Below are 16444 nucleotides of genomic sequence, written 5' to 3' on the forward strand. Positions count from 1 at the left end.
GAAGTGGCTTACCACGTGCACAATCTATAGCAGCCACAATTGTTTTGTACCGACGCCTGGTACTACTACCGCTATTGTGTCGATCTATATTGCAGTACAGTATAACTGCACATCTTTGATAGGTAGACCTGGGCCAACAGATGAATATGGGGGGGGTGGGAAAGGAGGCAACCCCGAGGAGGAGCTCCACGTGTAAACGCTTTAACGCGGTCAGGGTTCGTGCGCCCACGCACCACAGCGCACGGCAAAGTCGGTGCTGCTCAAACAGAGACGCCGCGGACTTGGGACCTCTTCACCGTTACGTGGGGCAGAAAAAACCCGAGAAAAAGAAATCCGTGGAAGTTCCAAGAGAGAGCGCGACGAATATCACTCACTGTGGGTTGGTTACTGGAGGGAAATTCGCAGTGGAGCGACCACAGCGGCCAGAGTTGGATTTTACCGGCCACGGCTCACGTGGGTGGCGAGCGATATCAGAACCTGGACCTGGACCCCTATCCGCAAGTTCAACAAACTCGCTGTGACCACCTTAGTGAAGTATGTACAGATAAACCCCGTCGACCAACACGCCTGGTGGGGAGGCCTTTATCCAGCAGTGGATCGATAGAAGAACGGTGCGTGTACAATGGATGTAATAATACTGAATGACCAACAATCACGAGCTGAGAAGGTTGTTGAACTCCCCCTTCTTTTGATCGCGAACAGAACCAATATAACCCTGTTAAAAGTCCTTAGGCTGTTAAGAAAATTCTGCGTTGTTAGGCCGCCGATTATTGAGCCAGCTGTGATCATTCTCAGGCTTTGCCAATTTTGCAAACGGCCACAATTTCCTACGTCCAGTAGTCAGACGCGTGACCACTCCTCTGCCCCGTTCCTGGAACGAAGCACCCACGGCACATTGTTTTCGCCCCAGGACCTCATAGCCGGGTCAGCTAGCCACGTGTCTAGCAAGCGACGTGGCCCGATGATGCGGTGCTGGTTAACAACAGCCGAGCGGCCGTGGGGATCCAGGCCCAAAAGACTCTCCCCGGGTGTATGAATCGAGCCAATTTGACTTTTAGCGGTCGTGGAAACATGGCGTTTGCCCAGTGATGATATCCACATACCGTAAGAGGTACCGGAACAGGTACTGAACAAATTGAGTCCCGAGTGAATTTTCTTTGTTAATGTCCATATTTTATCCATGTCATTGCACGTAGTAATAGGCACTAATAGACGCATGTTTGAAATTAGTCATCGTACTTCCCGTTAAGGAAAGTAAATGGGCTTGAGCAGGACACATCATAGCGAGAAGTGACGCGATCATGGCCGATGGACGATGCCGGTGATGGAACGCCAGCCAAAGAAGGGAAACGCGCCCAAAAGGAAGACCGCGATGGAGATGGGAGCTTTAAGATCAGCTCATCTGCAGGAGTGAGGTTATATTGTGGCATCGTAGGTCTCGAAGGGATGGCGAGGGCATAAGGATGAGGGGAGGAAATGGGAATTCAGCTCGCAGAGGATAGACCAATGACTGACGATTAAACACATTCCTGCGGAGAGAGCTGGTAGTAACGTTGGGTTGCTCGGTCAATGGCCAGGGTCAACGGCGGCGTGGTGTATTCCGCAAATTTGGCCGACTGAAGGCGGGCACAAACCGGCGTGAGTAGGTTAAACGTTGAGTTTTATAAGGGCACCACGGGGTGACCAGCCCCTCCCCACCCAGCCCCACCCTCCCCCACCCTCCCCACCCAACCCCTCCCTGCACGACGGACGGACACAATAATCCCCTGTGGGCTGGTGTAACCAGGAGGTTCCTACCAGTATTATCAGAGGGCCATGAGAACACTCCAAGCAGAGGGCACACGTGCATGGGTAATTTTCTTTTATTTTGATATTTTCGCGTTCGTTACAGGTTTCTCATAAAACTCGCAAGTCGTCGGCGTTGACCCGTCGACACAGCTCACATTTTAAGGCGTTCAGGAGCCTCAAATAGAACACCCGTGTTCCTTGCGACGTCTTGCCGAGAGTAAACAGAAAAAAAACTTATCAACACGAAATACTCGTCGTACGAACCGTCTTAGTCTTGTTAAGTGTCACGAAACCTTTTAACGCTCGAATCACAAGACAGTTTAGCGTTATCTTGAATTTCACAGCGAGTTTTAAATGACACCGACTGTTTTGGGTTTTAATTAGCAAGGTTGTGCTGAGAATTATGGCTTCTTGCTTGAACCGCCCAAAAGTTTCCCGACAAATCAACGATTAATCTTGTAACGAGCAACGCACATTCACAAAACACGCTGTTACTTAACGACGACAGTTTATTTTATATGCGACCAAGTCTAAATATACGATGCCCCCCAACAGTTTTGTTGATGCTATTTTCCCCTCATTGTGTATCCGAATTCAATGACAGGCGTCATGTCACGAGACGAAGGATGAAAATCCGATGTCTCGGGAGAGCAGTGCACCCTGGGATATCACAGTGGGAACGGCCAACAGAAGCGGATATGACAGAGCTACCTTTGAGATCCCTTCAAGTGACCACGAGTCCACACAGACACACACAGCAGAGCGCAGCACTTCCAAATGTCTCTGCATACGAGATTGAAATTCGTCGCATGGCATTAAAAACTAATTTTGTTTTTCTTCGAGTTGCCATTTAGCCAAATTACGTTGAGAGCCGAATTCAATTAAATAGATTTTTGTGTGCAGTCAATCGTTGCCGGGCTGAGACCGCCAACTCACTGCACCTGAGGAGCTTTCATCGCACGCACTGCTGACTGGAATTGAACCCGGGCTCGTCGGGGTGCCCACCAAACAGGGGTGGGCCCACCAAAGCATGCTGATGTCGAAGCCTCTGGTCACCTCCTTGAATTTTTTTTCAACGATTTTTTTGTTACTTTCAAACAGAATATTTCTGGGAGGCTCAACGAGTCGATCTTATCAGCCTCACGCACAATTACAGTGAGCCATGCCCAATGGATAACTAGTTGAGTGGCCTCGCTCGTTATGACACTGGCCCCGCGATACTGCTCATAGGGCTCCGTTAACTCCTCAGCCAACCCCACTCACGAGTCCGGTAGCCCCGTCGTTTTGCCAGTTGTCATGTTTCAAAAGCATGAGGCCAAACCCTTTAAAACTGTGGGGGGGCAGGGGGTGGAACAAAAAATCCTAATCTTTGTAAATGTTTCAAGACACTGTGGGACATCCTTTTTCAAATCGGTACTGCCCTGGGCCAAACCAGCAAGTTGGGTAGCTTCATCAGGAGTAAAACCGATACAGTCTGTTCTCCTATAATGCGTATTTTCATCATGTGAATTGTATATAATGCGATTTGAGTTAACGGAACTACGCCGCGCGAGTAGGAATAAGCGGTTGTACGGCTGCCTCGGCGTAGCATCACACAAGGCGGGATGCTGCTGGATGCTTCGAGATGCTACCCACGTGCCCCAGTCTTTGTTCAGCCTGCATACGCATCTCACGCGTTATCATGGACTGTGCTTTATAATTATTGTACCGCGTTTTTTCCACCACGGGGTGGTTTTCAGGAACGCAACTGCCACGTTATAGAGCAGACTGTACCCAGTTATTCTGTGATATCCACACAAATGTTTTGCCGTAAAACTATCTACAAAACGCACGCTATCAAAAACCGTTAAGTCACAGGATACGTGGACGCTAGCTCGTACGAGAGGCTGGTTTACGTGAGGCTACACACCCTGTCATTGATTACGCACCACGTCATCGATTATACATCATGTCATCGATTATACATCCCGCAAGACTACCCAGAGGTGGTGGTAGCGGTGTACTTTAAGGCAGCATCTTGCTCTCTGTTTACACATGACGCACAAAGATAAAACTTCCCGCAAAATACTTTAACCACCGTCATCACTAGCAGACAGTGCCCTGTGACAAATAAGTGACATACTGCCGTTGTCGGCCATAGCCCTTCTTCTGAGCAAATAAGGCATGAGATTGAGAGCTATAGCTGGAAACGATTTTGCGAAATTAAAATCTCAGACGGTGGAAATAGTTACGCTCGAGTTTGAAATAACAGATCGTTTTAATTTAGCCAAAGTTTATTCTTTACGTATAAAAAAAAATGACACGAAAGGATAGATACGCAATGAACGTAAAACTGCCTACTTGGCATGTCTGCAAAGCAAAAAAAATAGACACCTTCGGTATGTGACGTAAATACAGAAATAGTGGCAGACTTGAAAGGTTGCTCCGGAGATAATTGCAATTGTTGCAAAACTGCTGGCTGTTCTTTGGCAGCAGTCTACTAATCACCAGCAGCGTCACGAGTCAACATTGCAAAAGGTTGGTTCCAAAATTGCTTCAATGACTAAAGTTCATCGATTAAAACCAGGCGAAAAACACACCCGAGATGACATCCCCGTGTTGTTTCGAGGAAGAATATTGACGGAGGAATTTAGATACAAATGAAACATCGAAGTATGCTGGCAATACAAATCACATTCCCCCTTCCAGTTTTGCTCTGAAGATGGGCCGATGCCAAAACGCAACATTATCTGCATCTGATTTTCACTTATAATCCAGTGATTTGAAATGACAACTGAAAGCCGACACAGCGGCCCATTTAGGTGCTGCGTTTTGGGCCATCCCACTTTTATTGTTACCGAGAAAAGCGTTCCAATGATTGTCAAGGCAGCCACTTTAAAACTTTTCTTGACGTCACCCGCGGCGCAATTTAATAACAGAAGAATGTCAGACATCTGCCGACAAATTACCCTCCCACTCCACGTTGAGTATTTGCGCATGGTATCACTGTCACTTTCTGTACACGTCCACACACCCCTCCCTTTTCACACGTGTGCCTAAACCTCAGTTCAGTCCCCAGCGAGTCGGATGTGACTTGGTAATTTTCCATTATCAGACCGCACGAGCAACGCAGCTGTGCAGTGCATTATGGGGCTCAATGAACACATCATCAGTGGGGCTCCTAATTTTTTGGTGGCACCAGCGATGCTAAGAGACCAGTAAAAGTTGTTCTCAGTTACAGAACAATGCCATCGGTGGCATGGTGCTAGCATAATTAGATATTTCGACTGCATCAAACCGTGCTGGTGGTTTTGCGTTGTCATGTCGTCCTCATGACACCACTGTTTAAGTATTTCCAGCTTCGATTCTCCTTAAGCCTGCAGGGATAGAGGAGCGTCGAGTTATGATTGTCAGTGAGCAGGCTCAGAAGAGTTGGAAAGGATCATGATTAGTCAATTAATCGGCGACCGCACGTCGCCCGCCGCGAGACATTTCACGAAACGAAAGCTTGGTAAACGTCCCAAACGTTAAAAGTCACGGGAAGCAAATGGGGTTCATTGTTTTTGCTACGTGTGCGCACGCAGGATTAAAGCAAAGTTCGATTAAAAAAGTCAAGCAATGGACGTGTTTGTGCCCGCGTTCCACGTAAGATCTAAGCGCGCGATGTAAGGTGTACAATAAGGATTTGAACTCTTAAAGGTAATCCTAGAATCAAACACGAACCAAGCTGCCAAAGTTTGAACGCCTTACTAGCCTGCAGAGGGAGAAGGGGTGGTGCAGTGATTGGCGCACTGCACTATGACACTCATGACCCCAGTTTCATATCCGACCATAGCCAACGTGGATGGCGAGTGCCGTTCAAACCGGTCCTGGGCTCCCCTCCCCCCTTTCACAAACCCACATTGACCAGCGTGGCGAAGTATGGTTACGGAATCCACACGACTAACAAGAGCACGACACAGGGTTGTAAATTATTATTTTTAAAACATTCCAGTCTTGATACCGTATTTCAGACTAATTGTTGTGTCCAGGACATATTGGTCATAGATCAAATCTGCTTCCCACAATACTAATATGAGCTGGGGTATAAATCCCATAGTAGTGGTCACTCAGTATCACCTTCCAAGCCATCCATTTGGGGTGCAACAATTTACCCACCCCACTTGGTCTAGGAGTTCAATGAATTGTCGAAATTCACGATTGCAATTCGATTCAATATATTGTTAGTTTTTGTTCTGCTGTGTTGTGAAGTAGCGACCACTAGTGGCTCCAGGAGTCGCGTGAAAGCAATTCCACGCAACACACAGGAATCATAAAACGTCGATTTCGCGCACACGTATTGTTTTGATGCTTGTTGTGAGCTTAAGAATCGATATAAATCGATAAAACTATGCATCGGTATACCCGGTGCGAATTAAATTCCGAATTCATAGCAGTCTTCGTCTGTTTCACGTGACATGGTGTGCTTCCCTGAAATTCCAAACTTTCTAAGCACAAAATTTGTAGAGAAAAATACTATTTATTTACAAAGAAAATAGCTCGTCGCAGGCCATCACACTGTGGATAATGTGGCACCGCGGTCGCCACGAAAAGGCGGCGGGTGAGGGCTGGTGGTTAGCGGACCTTTGCGGGGGGGGGGGGGGGACGTCTCGCTCTTGTTCGGTCAACGTCTCGACGACGTTTAGATAAACGCGCAGCTGCAATGCCAAGTGCGCGAGTGGAGAGAAGAAAATTCGCCCTCCATGTGCTCATTTGACACCGCACCCCCCCTCACCAACATCGGGTGTTAACCCCTGCGGAGCATTGTCAAAAAGTAAACTCACAATGGCATTTACAGTAAAAAAAAAGAGTACTACTACTACGGCTTACTCGAGTTAAAAATACGTCAATAATGCCGCGATTAAAACGTCGTGTCGAAAAAAGGAGTATACCACGACAAGGGTCTAAAAATGCTGTTAAGTAAATGTTTTTCAATAAATAATTTAAAACGTATGTAGTCTATTCGAGAAAAATACTCACGGCTCAAATGTTAGCACAAAGTAAAATTACAAAATCTGAAGTGTCGGTGCGATCGCTGGAGCTCGTGTACCACGTGCCAACGCAGCCTAAACTTGCAGTGAAGAGCCACAGGCCACATTACGAGGATGTGATAATAACCCCATGTCCAACGGGGCCTTGGTCACCCTTGAGAGACTTTCATTCTCAAGGAGCTCTCAAGCTGGCTTCAAGTCGTCTTATCTAACCCACTTAGCAACCACACTCGGTGACTGATCGTAAACCAATCAGCCGTGACTTTAACAGAACAGCCGCTATCCATCCTCATTCCCACAAACGGGTACCTCACGACGTGGACAACGTAAACTTCCAATTGTAAAAAATAGTGCCGTCCACACCGATGCCAGGCAACCAACTGCTTAGGAATCTTAAGCAAGACTTTTATTTAGGAGTCACCCCAATACTTGGCGACATTCAACGAGTCTGAAACGAGAGTGTCGCAAGACGACGCAGCCTTAAAATCGAACCGGTGAGTTCAAATAGCAATGGCAGGTGGGCATGGCTTCTTCTGCAAGGGTAGGCCCGGCTGCGATAGCGTGCGGTTGCCATTTGTCCAGCGGAAGGTGGGCGAATGTTTATATTTCTCCCACGGGAGGTGAGGGACATTGACCGGGCAGGGGCTCTGCTCTCTACGCAGGCCATTGCTACCCGAGTGGGAAGTGTCATGTCAGTGATTATAGCAGTGGCGTTTCTCAAAACATTACAGTGATGAGATCCTAATGCTGTGTGGTTGATTGTTCCGTCTTAGAAACAAGAAGCGAAGTTCCCCTCTGCAAAACCCAAGAGGTGTTACGATAGGGGCTTAACAACCGATACAGAAAAGTATTAACTGGTGTGGTTGGAATGTTTAGTATGAACTGTGCAAAAAAGAGGAGTACATCGGATGCGTCTCAATAAACATGACCGTTAGCGTAAACACAAAAGCCAAAGTTAAAACTGTAACGGGAGAAAATGAACGAGTCATTTTTTCTTTCAGCAAACAACACCCTGAAATGTCGCGGACGCTTTTCTGCAAACGCTTTTCTCGGCCACCAGCACGGGTGTAGACGGTACGCATTTATGGTGGCACACCACGTGCGTTAGTGCTATTTATTTGTCTTAACAAAATAAACCTTCTCTCTTTTTTTCCCAAACGATTCTAGTGCAACCCGTGCATAGGAATGTAAACGGTGGCGGACTTTGGGGTAAAATCACGTGGTAGACAGTCGGTAGGGGTTATATATAAAAAAGTTTTGTACACAATTCTGCGCCCCGAATTGGGTCTTTTTGTGAAGTCAAAAGTTAAGTTCCTCTAGTTGAGGGAAGACAAACGTGACGTTTTGGCAGGAGGGATGCCCAACTACTTAGGAAAATGTTTAGGTTGAGAGAAAGAAGGGCACTTCCGCAAATTAGGCATCCTCACAGTCAACATTTCAAAATGATCCAAATGATAAGGGGGAGCAAATTTGAAGGTAATTATCTGTATGTTATAAAGTATGGCTTATTTATGGTTGAATACACACACAACGGAATGCGGCACGATCGCCATTCCACCATGGATTAAAGTCAATTCATCCGAGTAAGTCCAACACTGTGGTATGTTATGACTATTTATCCATGATTAAAATAGGTGGACAAATCTTTTAGCTCAATCAAGAGTCCTAATTGATTAACATCCTGCATCACTCCTTGTGACACGTCGAATCTTTACAAGCTACAGGGTTTACATGAATAATAGCAAACGTTTACAAACTAATAATTACGATTCTTGAATGCATGATTCGATGCGTGTCGGGTAACCGTACGAATCAATTTCAGATTGATAAATATAGGCATCGTGACTTGCCCATCGACGAGCCAAAAAGCATGGGTTGTGGGTGTTCGGGTACTGCCGAGGAACCCAACTGGCATGGCATGGCATGGCTACACGGTCACACGCACAATTATAGGCGGCACAAGAGGCCGGCAAGCCGTGCTTTTACGACCCCTCAGCTAAAGCGTCTGGGTGCGTAGTGCTGAGGTGAAAGCGCTTGACTCTCCAGTGGTAAACTGGGCGCATCGTTCCTCCAAGGAGTGTGAAATGAGTACCCCTTTGCAGGAGTCTGTCCTATGGAGAGATTGGACCCTGCCACAGGAAAATGGAATTTCCACAACCGAGCATCGCCTGAAGCTCATTTGAGCTGGGAGACACCTTGAAGTCGGTGAGCTTTTACTGACCCGCTGCTCGTCCCCTCGAGTGAAACCCGAGTCCTACGTACGGATGCCCACCACCACCCCACCCCCCCCATTCTCCAGTGCTCCAGTGTAACAGCACGCGCTTCTCATTTTCCACCCCCACCCCCCCCCCCCGTGTATTTCTAAACCACATCTGAACCCCCCGCCCATTCCGCACTCTCTACAGCAGATATTCATCTATATTTAACACGTAATGAAATTACCGATTGTTAGTGTCTTGTTATTGTTGGATGGCGTTGTGAAATTATAACGTCTGTACACGTGGCAGCAACAAACGTGCACCTCTCAGCCTGCAGCTCTCTCATCTCTCTCTTCTATTCGATCTAGTTGTCTCACTAATCTGTCTCTTCACGTCAAGGCAGTTGGGGAGCCCTGTGCTGGCGTAACTCGTACGTGGGAACACTTTCGTCTGCGGAGCCGTCCGTCGGCTCCAGTGACGACCCAGCCGGGGTCGTAACGCACGGACGCCTCCAAACTATGGCGCGAACCCATGCTCAGCTGTTCGTCCGGGACCCCTCTGCTCTCTCTCTGTCTAGTCAGGCTAGTGCAACTCGTACATGGGGATATCGAGCTCCAGGGTGGCGCGGGACATGGGTCGCGAAGACACCGACGTCGGCCCGGCAGGGAAGCTGCCGGTCGTGCGATGGCTCTGCCGCGTGCTGCGCCCGCAAGCCTCGGCCGGGCCGGCGCGGCCACTCAGCCCCAGCGCCTCCATACCCAGCAGCGAGCCCAGCGCGAGCGGCGCCGGCGGTAGCGGCGCCGGCGGGAGCGGGCGGCAGGTGCAGTACCACATGGCGAGGCCCCCCGCGGCCGCCAGCAGCCCCGCGCAGGCCGCCAGGCACACGGGCACGGCCTCGCCGGGGCGCCAGCGCGCGTCCCCCGAGACGTGCGCCCGGTTCAGCTCGTCGACCGACAGCAGCGCCCACAGCGCGGGCGGCAGCACCAGAGCGCTTGCCAGCAGGTACAGCACCGACGCCACCACCTGGCAGCCGCACGGGTTGAACTGGCAGCACTGCGGGTGGGATGTGGGAAGCGGGAACGGAGGGAGAAACGTTCAGGGTCATGGCAAGCAGCTGAGATTGTGTCAGCATTGCAAGGTGAAGGAACACGGATAGATGCCGTGATTACAATAAAAAAAGGCCTTGAACTACCCTCTTCCTCCCTTAGAGGGAGCACACCCGTCTCCATGTCCCGTGCTGCTCCGTCTCATACCTGTTGCGCCTTCTTCTTCTTCTTCCTCTTGGAGCTGAATTCTGACGAGGAGGAAGAGGACGTCGACGACAAAGAAGTGGAGTCTTCGTCCTCACCATAGAGACGGCCGCTCCGCCTGCCGCTCCGGCAGAGCGCCACGGCGCCGCTCACATTGAGCGCGAGCGCCACGAGCGCCACGAGGCAGGCGGTCGGCACGCCGAGCTGCAGCAGGCGCAGGTCGAGCGAGTCGGTGGCTATCGGCCACGCGGAGTCGCGGACCACGCAGCCCCGGCTCCCTCCGCCATCGTCGCCCTCCTTTCCGCTGTCGGGGCCAAACCACGTGGCCGCCCACGACACCACCCCGCCGGGGACGTCGCCCTCGTACCCGGCGCAGCGAACCCAGAGGCCGTGGCGCACCACGATGGAGCGCTTCGTCGGGTCCACGAGTATGAGGTCGCGCCACGACGGCATGAGGGCGGCGGCGACCAGCAAGCAGAGCGCCGCGGCGCCGCACAGCGACCACAGCACCAGGAAGCAGCCGCCACACGACATCGTCGCGGCGGCGAAGGCGATGATGGGGCAGACGCAATGGCAACGACGGTGGTGGTTGCGGTTGCAGTGGTGGATCGTGTCGGAAGACGACCGGGGCTCAGCCTGGCTGAGATCTGATTGATGAGATGGTGGTTTCGTTTTATTTCAGTTTGGTTTCGATTTGAAAATGTATAGATGTTATGGCTTCCGTTAATTCTTCAACCTCACCTCCTAAATTACGTCTTAGAGGGACCAACTCGGTCGAGTTGTTTGTAGCAAATTAAATTTCCCCGCCACTCGGTTCTGAAAATTCCTGATTTAAAACGCAACGGGGGCTGTCCTTTGTAAAACCTACTCATCCGAAGTAAACATCAATGGCTTCTTTGTTGCATGAAAACATTTAGACTGCAGTCAAAAGCCTCTGACGGATTCAGCATTAGTATTTTCTTTTTTATAAATGTGCAGGTCAGAGTCAGCGTTCTAACAACAACTAAAATGAATTGTGACGCCTTAATGACGCTGTCGAAAAAGGCGAGGGGAGGGGGGGGGATGAAATCACCTCAACGACTCCTGCCCCTTAGTTATGGCTAGATCCAGGAAACTGCCCTGGGCAGATTAACTCACAAAAACAAAACGCGTGCCCCCTGTCTCTAATCACGGTGGCTGAGAGCTCCCATCACTGCTGACAATGCACCACTGCTCTCTGTGGCTAAAACAGGCGCTGTAGGGAAATCCATGGCTTTATGATCAGGGATCTCATTTCATAGTCAAGACAGGAGTCTGTTACTTCTGAAGATCATCAGGCAGCGGCGGTTCATGGCCGTGTGAAGACGACTTTCAAACACGTGTTATGTACACACAAGAGATATATCATAAAAGACTTTGGTAATTCTGTAGTAGGCCCGGTACATCCGAGTCACTTTTTAAAAAAAATGTTATGCATACACAAGGACGAGCAAGGTGCTGAGAGGACAGATGGCTGGCTGGCTGCTGTTCGATGGCTGTGCGTGCTGTTCACGACACAGTCGGCCTGTCACGGCGCTTGTGAACTGACCGCTTAGCTCGGAGACACGAGGTTCAATTCCCACTACCCCACACTGCCCTGCTCAGTACGAATGTCTTTCCCTCCCCCCTCGCCGTCACGTTATCATCGTAGAATCAACAGCAATGACGGTAAAACGACAGCGTTATCACAACTTTGAATGAGTGCTGTTTGTTGCTGGTCGTTGGCAACCGGGAGTGAAAGCCACGCACGGGGGGTGGTGGTGGTGGTGGGAGATGAGCTCCAGCCGACGACGTCACCGTCAGTCAATCAGTGAGGTCGCCACGATGTCGCTCAGTAAAAACCTACACTCTGAATAGAAGGATAGTAAACACACAAACAACAATAACAACACAAGTTAAACAGCAACTGCTACCTGCCGGATCATTGTTATTTGTTTTGTAAACCGGCTAATAAGGACTCCCGCTGGTTAAATCAAGAAAATGAAAGTGAGTGAATCACGCACTTCGTGACAAATCCATCGCGATTCGACATTCCATGGATATCGATTCTGGCGCCGATATCGCTTCAGTCAAAATAGGTCAAAACATTGTCCGACTCATGAGCTCATACAGTAACACCCAGACAGCTACCGACTATTTAAACGTGCGCACTTGTAATCGATAAACGCACGAACCGATGATAAACAAATAATCGATCCCTCAGCGAGAGGTTCGGAATCGTGACGATATTAACGATTTAAATCAAAGCGGCACAATTATCGAGTCTGAACGACCATTGATGTTAATAAAAATTTTTTAAAAAGTGTTACGAATGCAATGACATAGTCGAGTGTATTAATTTATTTTCATTAATTAAATTTGTTTTAACTCACACAGCTCAGGCCCGTGCTAGTCTGGCCGACAGTCGCGACACGCGCTCCCGCCTGGCTTGTTTTCGCTTCGTTCAAACTGAGAACATTAATCGATCGCTCGGACACAAACGCGACGCGTAAAAATAAAATAAAGGACGTCAAACTAAATGTTAAATTGTAAAAATAAACACGCGGGATTCAAAGCGAAAATAAAGAACGAAAGCTCACACCGCGGTCACGTGAAGCCCCCTAAACGCGGCGCCACGATTGGCCCGATCGCATCACGTGGTTCGAGTTTTGGACGATACCAAGTGGAAGGTAAATGGAGGGGGGGGGTAACGGTTTAATTCAGAGGGGGGAGCTTAGGCTGCGTCGTGGATACCGTGCAGGGGAAATGTGTAATTTTCGTGGCGACAAAACAATAGCTGTCAACTAATAAGGTTTATCACGTATTCTGGTACAGGGAAATTAGGGTTTCAGGTCCGCAGCTGTTTCAATGCAGGCAACAACAACATATTTGATAATTGTTTTTTCACCCTTCTATCTGGCAACAAAACTGACACCTTTTTTACAAGGAGTCATGTTTGCATAGACCACAATACCTGCAGCCATAATGCAAACAAAAAACATAACTCTGATAATATATGCACTGTCCTTGAAGTTGATTGGTCCACACCCAAGACAGCTTTCCTTAGAGCCTAGTCTCACATGGGTTGGACCAGATGACGCCAACAACATATTTGTCTATTTGTTTGTGTTTCTCCCTTGTACTGGCGAAACATCGTACTCAGATTGTAAATGTTGTGGCTTCGCTCTCTAACACACCGGTGTGCTGTACTAGTGACAAATTGGCATGTTCTGTTTACGTGACAACCATTACTATATTCTTAGGTTTTTTCGGTAAAGTCACGTAGGTAAAACATCAAAATTAATGAAAATAAAATAAAAACAAAAATCACGACGTTTCGGAGGCAACACAAGTCTCCGAATTTTATTTTCATTAATTTTGATGTTTTACCTACGTGACTTTACCGAAAAAACCTAAGAATATGATTCCTTGCAGTCACGAAAGCTTCAAATCTAGAACCATTACTAGTTGCATCGAATCATGTGTGCGAGAGTCGATTTTGTTGTTGTTGTTTTATTCTTCCGTGTTTGTGTTACCGTATTTGTTTTTTTTCAGATTTCGTAGACAGCACGTCATCATTGTAGTCAATGTAGCGCCTTCTAGTGGCTTTGGAAGGGATCGCGTGTTTCCACCATAGCGTATAAATACAGGGTGAATCAAAAACATGTTCACACTTCCGAGAATTTGCAACAACACCACAAGAAATGTGCCTCCGAGCTCTGGAGACCACCCGGAGAAGATTCCATGCATGTGTTGACAATGATGGCGAGCAAGTGGATACTTTTTGACCTTTTTGAAGTAATTAACATACATTTGTTATGATGTTACAGTGTATTATCCGTACTTTTTCCATTAAAAACGATAGTCCCATATAAGTGTTAAATAATTTTTGAAGGACCCTGTATTGTATATTCCTGTCGTCGATTATTCCACAGTATTCTACGGACACAAAATAGTGTCTTAGTCTTGATTTGAAGCTTTCGTTACTGCAGGAATCCATAACTCTTTGGTTATAGTGTATTAGGTGATGCTGATGCTGCTGCGTCTTGAATTAACGCTGCTGAAAATGTGACACTCGCAGAAGGACCGTGTTGTTGACGGGATTGCAATTGTTTTATTTGTCATTTTCACAGTAATTGATAAGTGAGAAAAAATTGGGTTAGATCGCGTTATTTCTAAATGTGTCGTAACCCTCCACCACCCGACATGGCCAATCAGTAAAAAAGTGTCACGTTGACAAAAGACAAATAGTTCACTACTTTAGCCCACCGGTGTTTTGTCAACGTGACACTTTTTTTATTGATTGGCCGTGTCGGGTGGTGGAGGGTTACGACACATTTATAAATAACGCGATCTAACCCAAAAACGTTTATTATGAATAATATTGGTCTCGAAAGCCTACGTGTTAAACTGAGTGAGAAAAAATGTTCAGTATTGTTTGTATATTTTTAAGTGATTTGTTTACCTTCCCTATACTTTTCACTCCTATCGTGTTTTTGTTAATTGTTTTTTTGTTGTTGTAACTTGCTAACCCCGTACCCCTTACTGGACATCTGTTGGGAGAAAATAACTTTATAGCTCATCGGATTTCTCCAGTATCTATATAAATAAAGACCTCAATCTGCATATACCAAAAACCGCTCGGGTACTTCCCGACAAGGTGGGAAGCTGTCGATGTCTCAACACGGAGACCGCGTGACGTGAGGGTTCTTCTGCCTTTGTCTTGAGGCTTGTAAGTTGACGCCGAGGAGGGGGGAGGAGGCGCCCCCCCCCTCCACCCCCATGTGGAGTGACGTCACCCGCTTATTATTAATGAGGGGGGGGTCCATGTGGAGTGACGTCACCTGGTCACGATTATTAATGAGGGGGGGGGGGGTCCATGTGGAGTGACGTCACCTGGTCACGATTATTAATGAGGGGGGGGGGTCCATGTGGAGTGACGTCACCCGCGCATGATTATTAATGAGGGGGGGGGTCCGTTTGGAGTGACGTCACCTGGTCACGATTATTAATGGGGGGGTCCATGTGGAGTGACGTCACCTGGTCACGATTATTAATGAGGGGGGGGGGTCCATGTGGAGTGACGTCACCCGCGCATGATTATTAATGAGGGGGGGGGGTCCGTTTGGAGTGACGTCACCTGGTCACGATTATTAATGGGGGGGTCCATGTGGAGTGACGTCACCTGGTCACGATTATTAATGAAGGGGGGGGTCCATGTGGAGTGACGTCACCTGGTCACGATTATTAATGAGGGGGGGGTCCATGTGGAGTGACGTCACCTGGTCACGATTATTAATGAGGGGGGGGTCCATGTGGAGTGACGTCACCCGCGCATGATTATTAATGAGGGGGGGGGTCCGTTTGGAGTGACGTCACCTGGTCACGATTATTAATGGGGGGGTCCATGTGGAGTGACGTCACCTGGTCACGATTATTAATGAGGGGGGGGTCCATGTGGAGTGACGTCACCTGGTCACGATTATTAATGAAGGGGGGGGGTCCATGTGGAGTGACGTCACCTGGTCACGATTATTAATGAGGGGGGGTCCATGTGGAGTGACGTCACCTGGTCACGATTATTAATGAGGGGGGGGGTCCATGTGGAGTGACGTCACCTGGTCACGATTATTAATGAGGGGGGGGGGTCCGTTTGGAGTGACGTCACCTGGTCACGATTATTAATGAGGGGGGGGGGGTCCATGTGGAGTGACGTCACCTGGTCACGATTATTAATGAGGGGGGGGGGTCCGTTTGGAGTGACGTCACCTGGTCACGATTATTAATGAGGGGGGGGGGGTCCATGTGGAGTGACGTCACCTGGTCACGATTATTAATGGGGGGGTCCATTTGGAGTAACGTCACCTGGTCACGATTATTAATGAGGGGGGGCTGGTCAACGTGGAGTGACGTCACACGCGTTACACACAAACATTCTTCGCTCACGATATTAGTAATAACTTCTATTGACCGGGTTCGATCACCCCCCCCCCCTACTCAGCGTTGAACGAATCGACTTGGACTCGTTGCCTGTCACGTGACCGGCGGTGGTAGCCCCACCCCCCACTGATCACGTGACAGGCGGTGGTGCCCCCCCCCCCCACTGATCACGTGACAGGCGGTGGTAGCCCCCCCCACTCATCACGTGACAGGCGGTGGTGCCCCCCCCCCCCACTGATCACGTGACAGGCGGTGGTAGCCC

At 48.8% G+C, this 16444-nt stretch overlaps 1 protein-coding gene across 4 annotated transcripts; it reads right to left on the minus strand.

Moving 5' to 3' along the window:
* Window positions 1–1846: 1846 nt before the first annotated feature.
* On the minus strand, window positions 1847–12906 carry CLDN12 (claudin 12). Of its 4 annotated transcripts, XM_078607208.1 has the most exons (4): window positions 12636–12894; window positions 12013–12105; window positions 10249–10892; window positions 1847–10048 (listed from the first exon to the last, which is right to left on the minus strand). In XM_078607208.1, the coding sequence occupies exons 3-4, from the start codon at window positions 10777–10779 to the stop codon at window positions 9578–9580; spliced, it is 1002 nt and encodes a 333-aa protein (XP_078463334.1). In that variant the 5' UTR covers window positions 10780–10892; window positions 12013–12105; window positions 12636–12894; the 3' UTR covers window positions 1847–9577. The 4 variants fall into 4 exon arrangements, with proteins under 4 accessions (XP_078463334.1, XP_078463333.1, XP_078463331.1 ...); XM_078607207.1 differs by having other exon boundaries at window positions 10249–12105; window positions 12843–12906; XM_078607205.1 differs by having other exon boundaries at window positions 10249–12112.
* Between the last annotated feature and the right edge of the window lie 3538 nt (window positions 12907–16444).

This window comes from Lampetra planeri, chromosome 27 (genome assembly GCF_965212315.1).
Source record: "Lampetra planeri chromosome 27, kcLamPlan1.2.h2, whole genome shotgun sequence".
Classification (NCBI taxonomy): domain Eukaryota; kingdom Metazoa; phylum Chordata; class Hyperoartia; order Petromyzontiformes; family Petromyzontidae; genus Lampetra; species Lampetra planeri.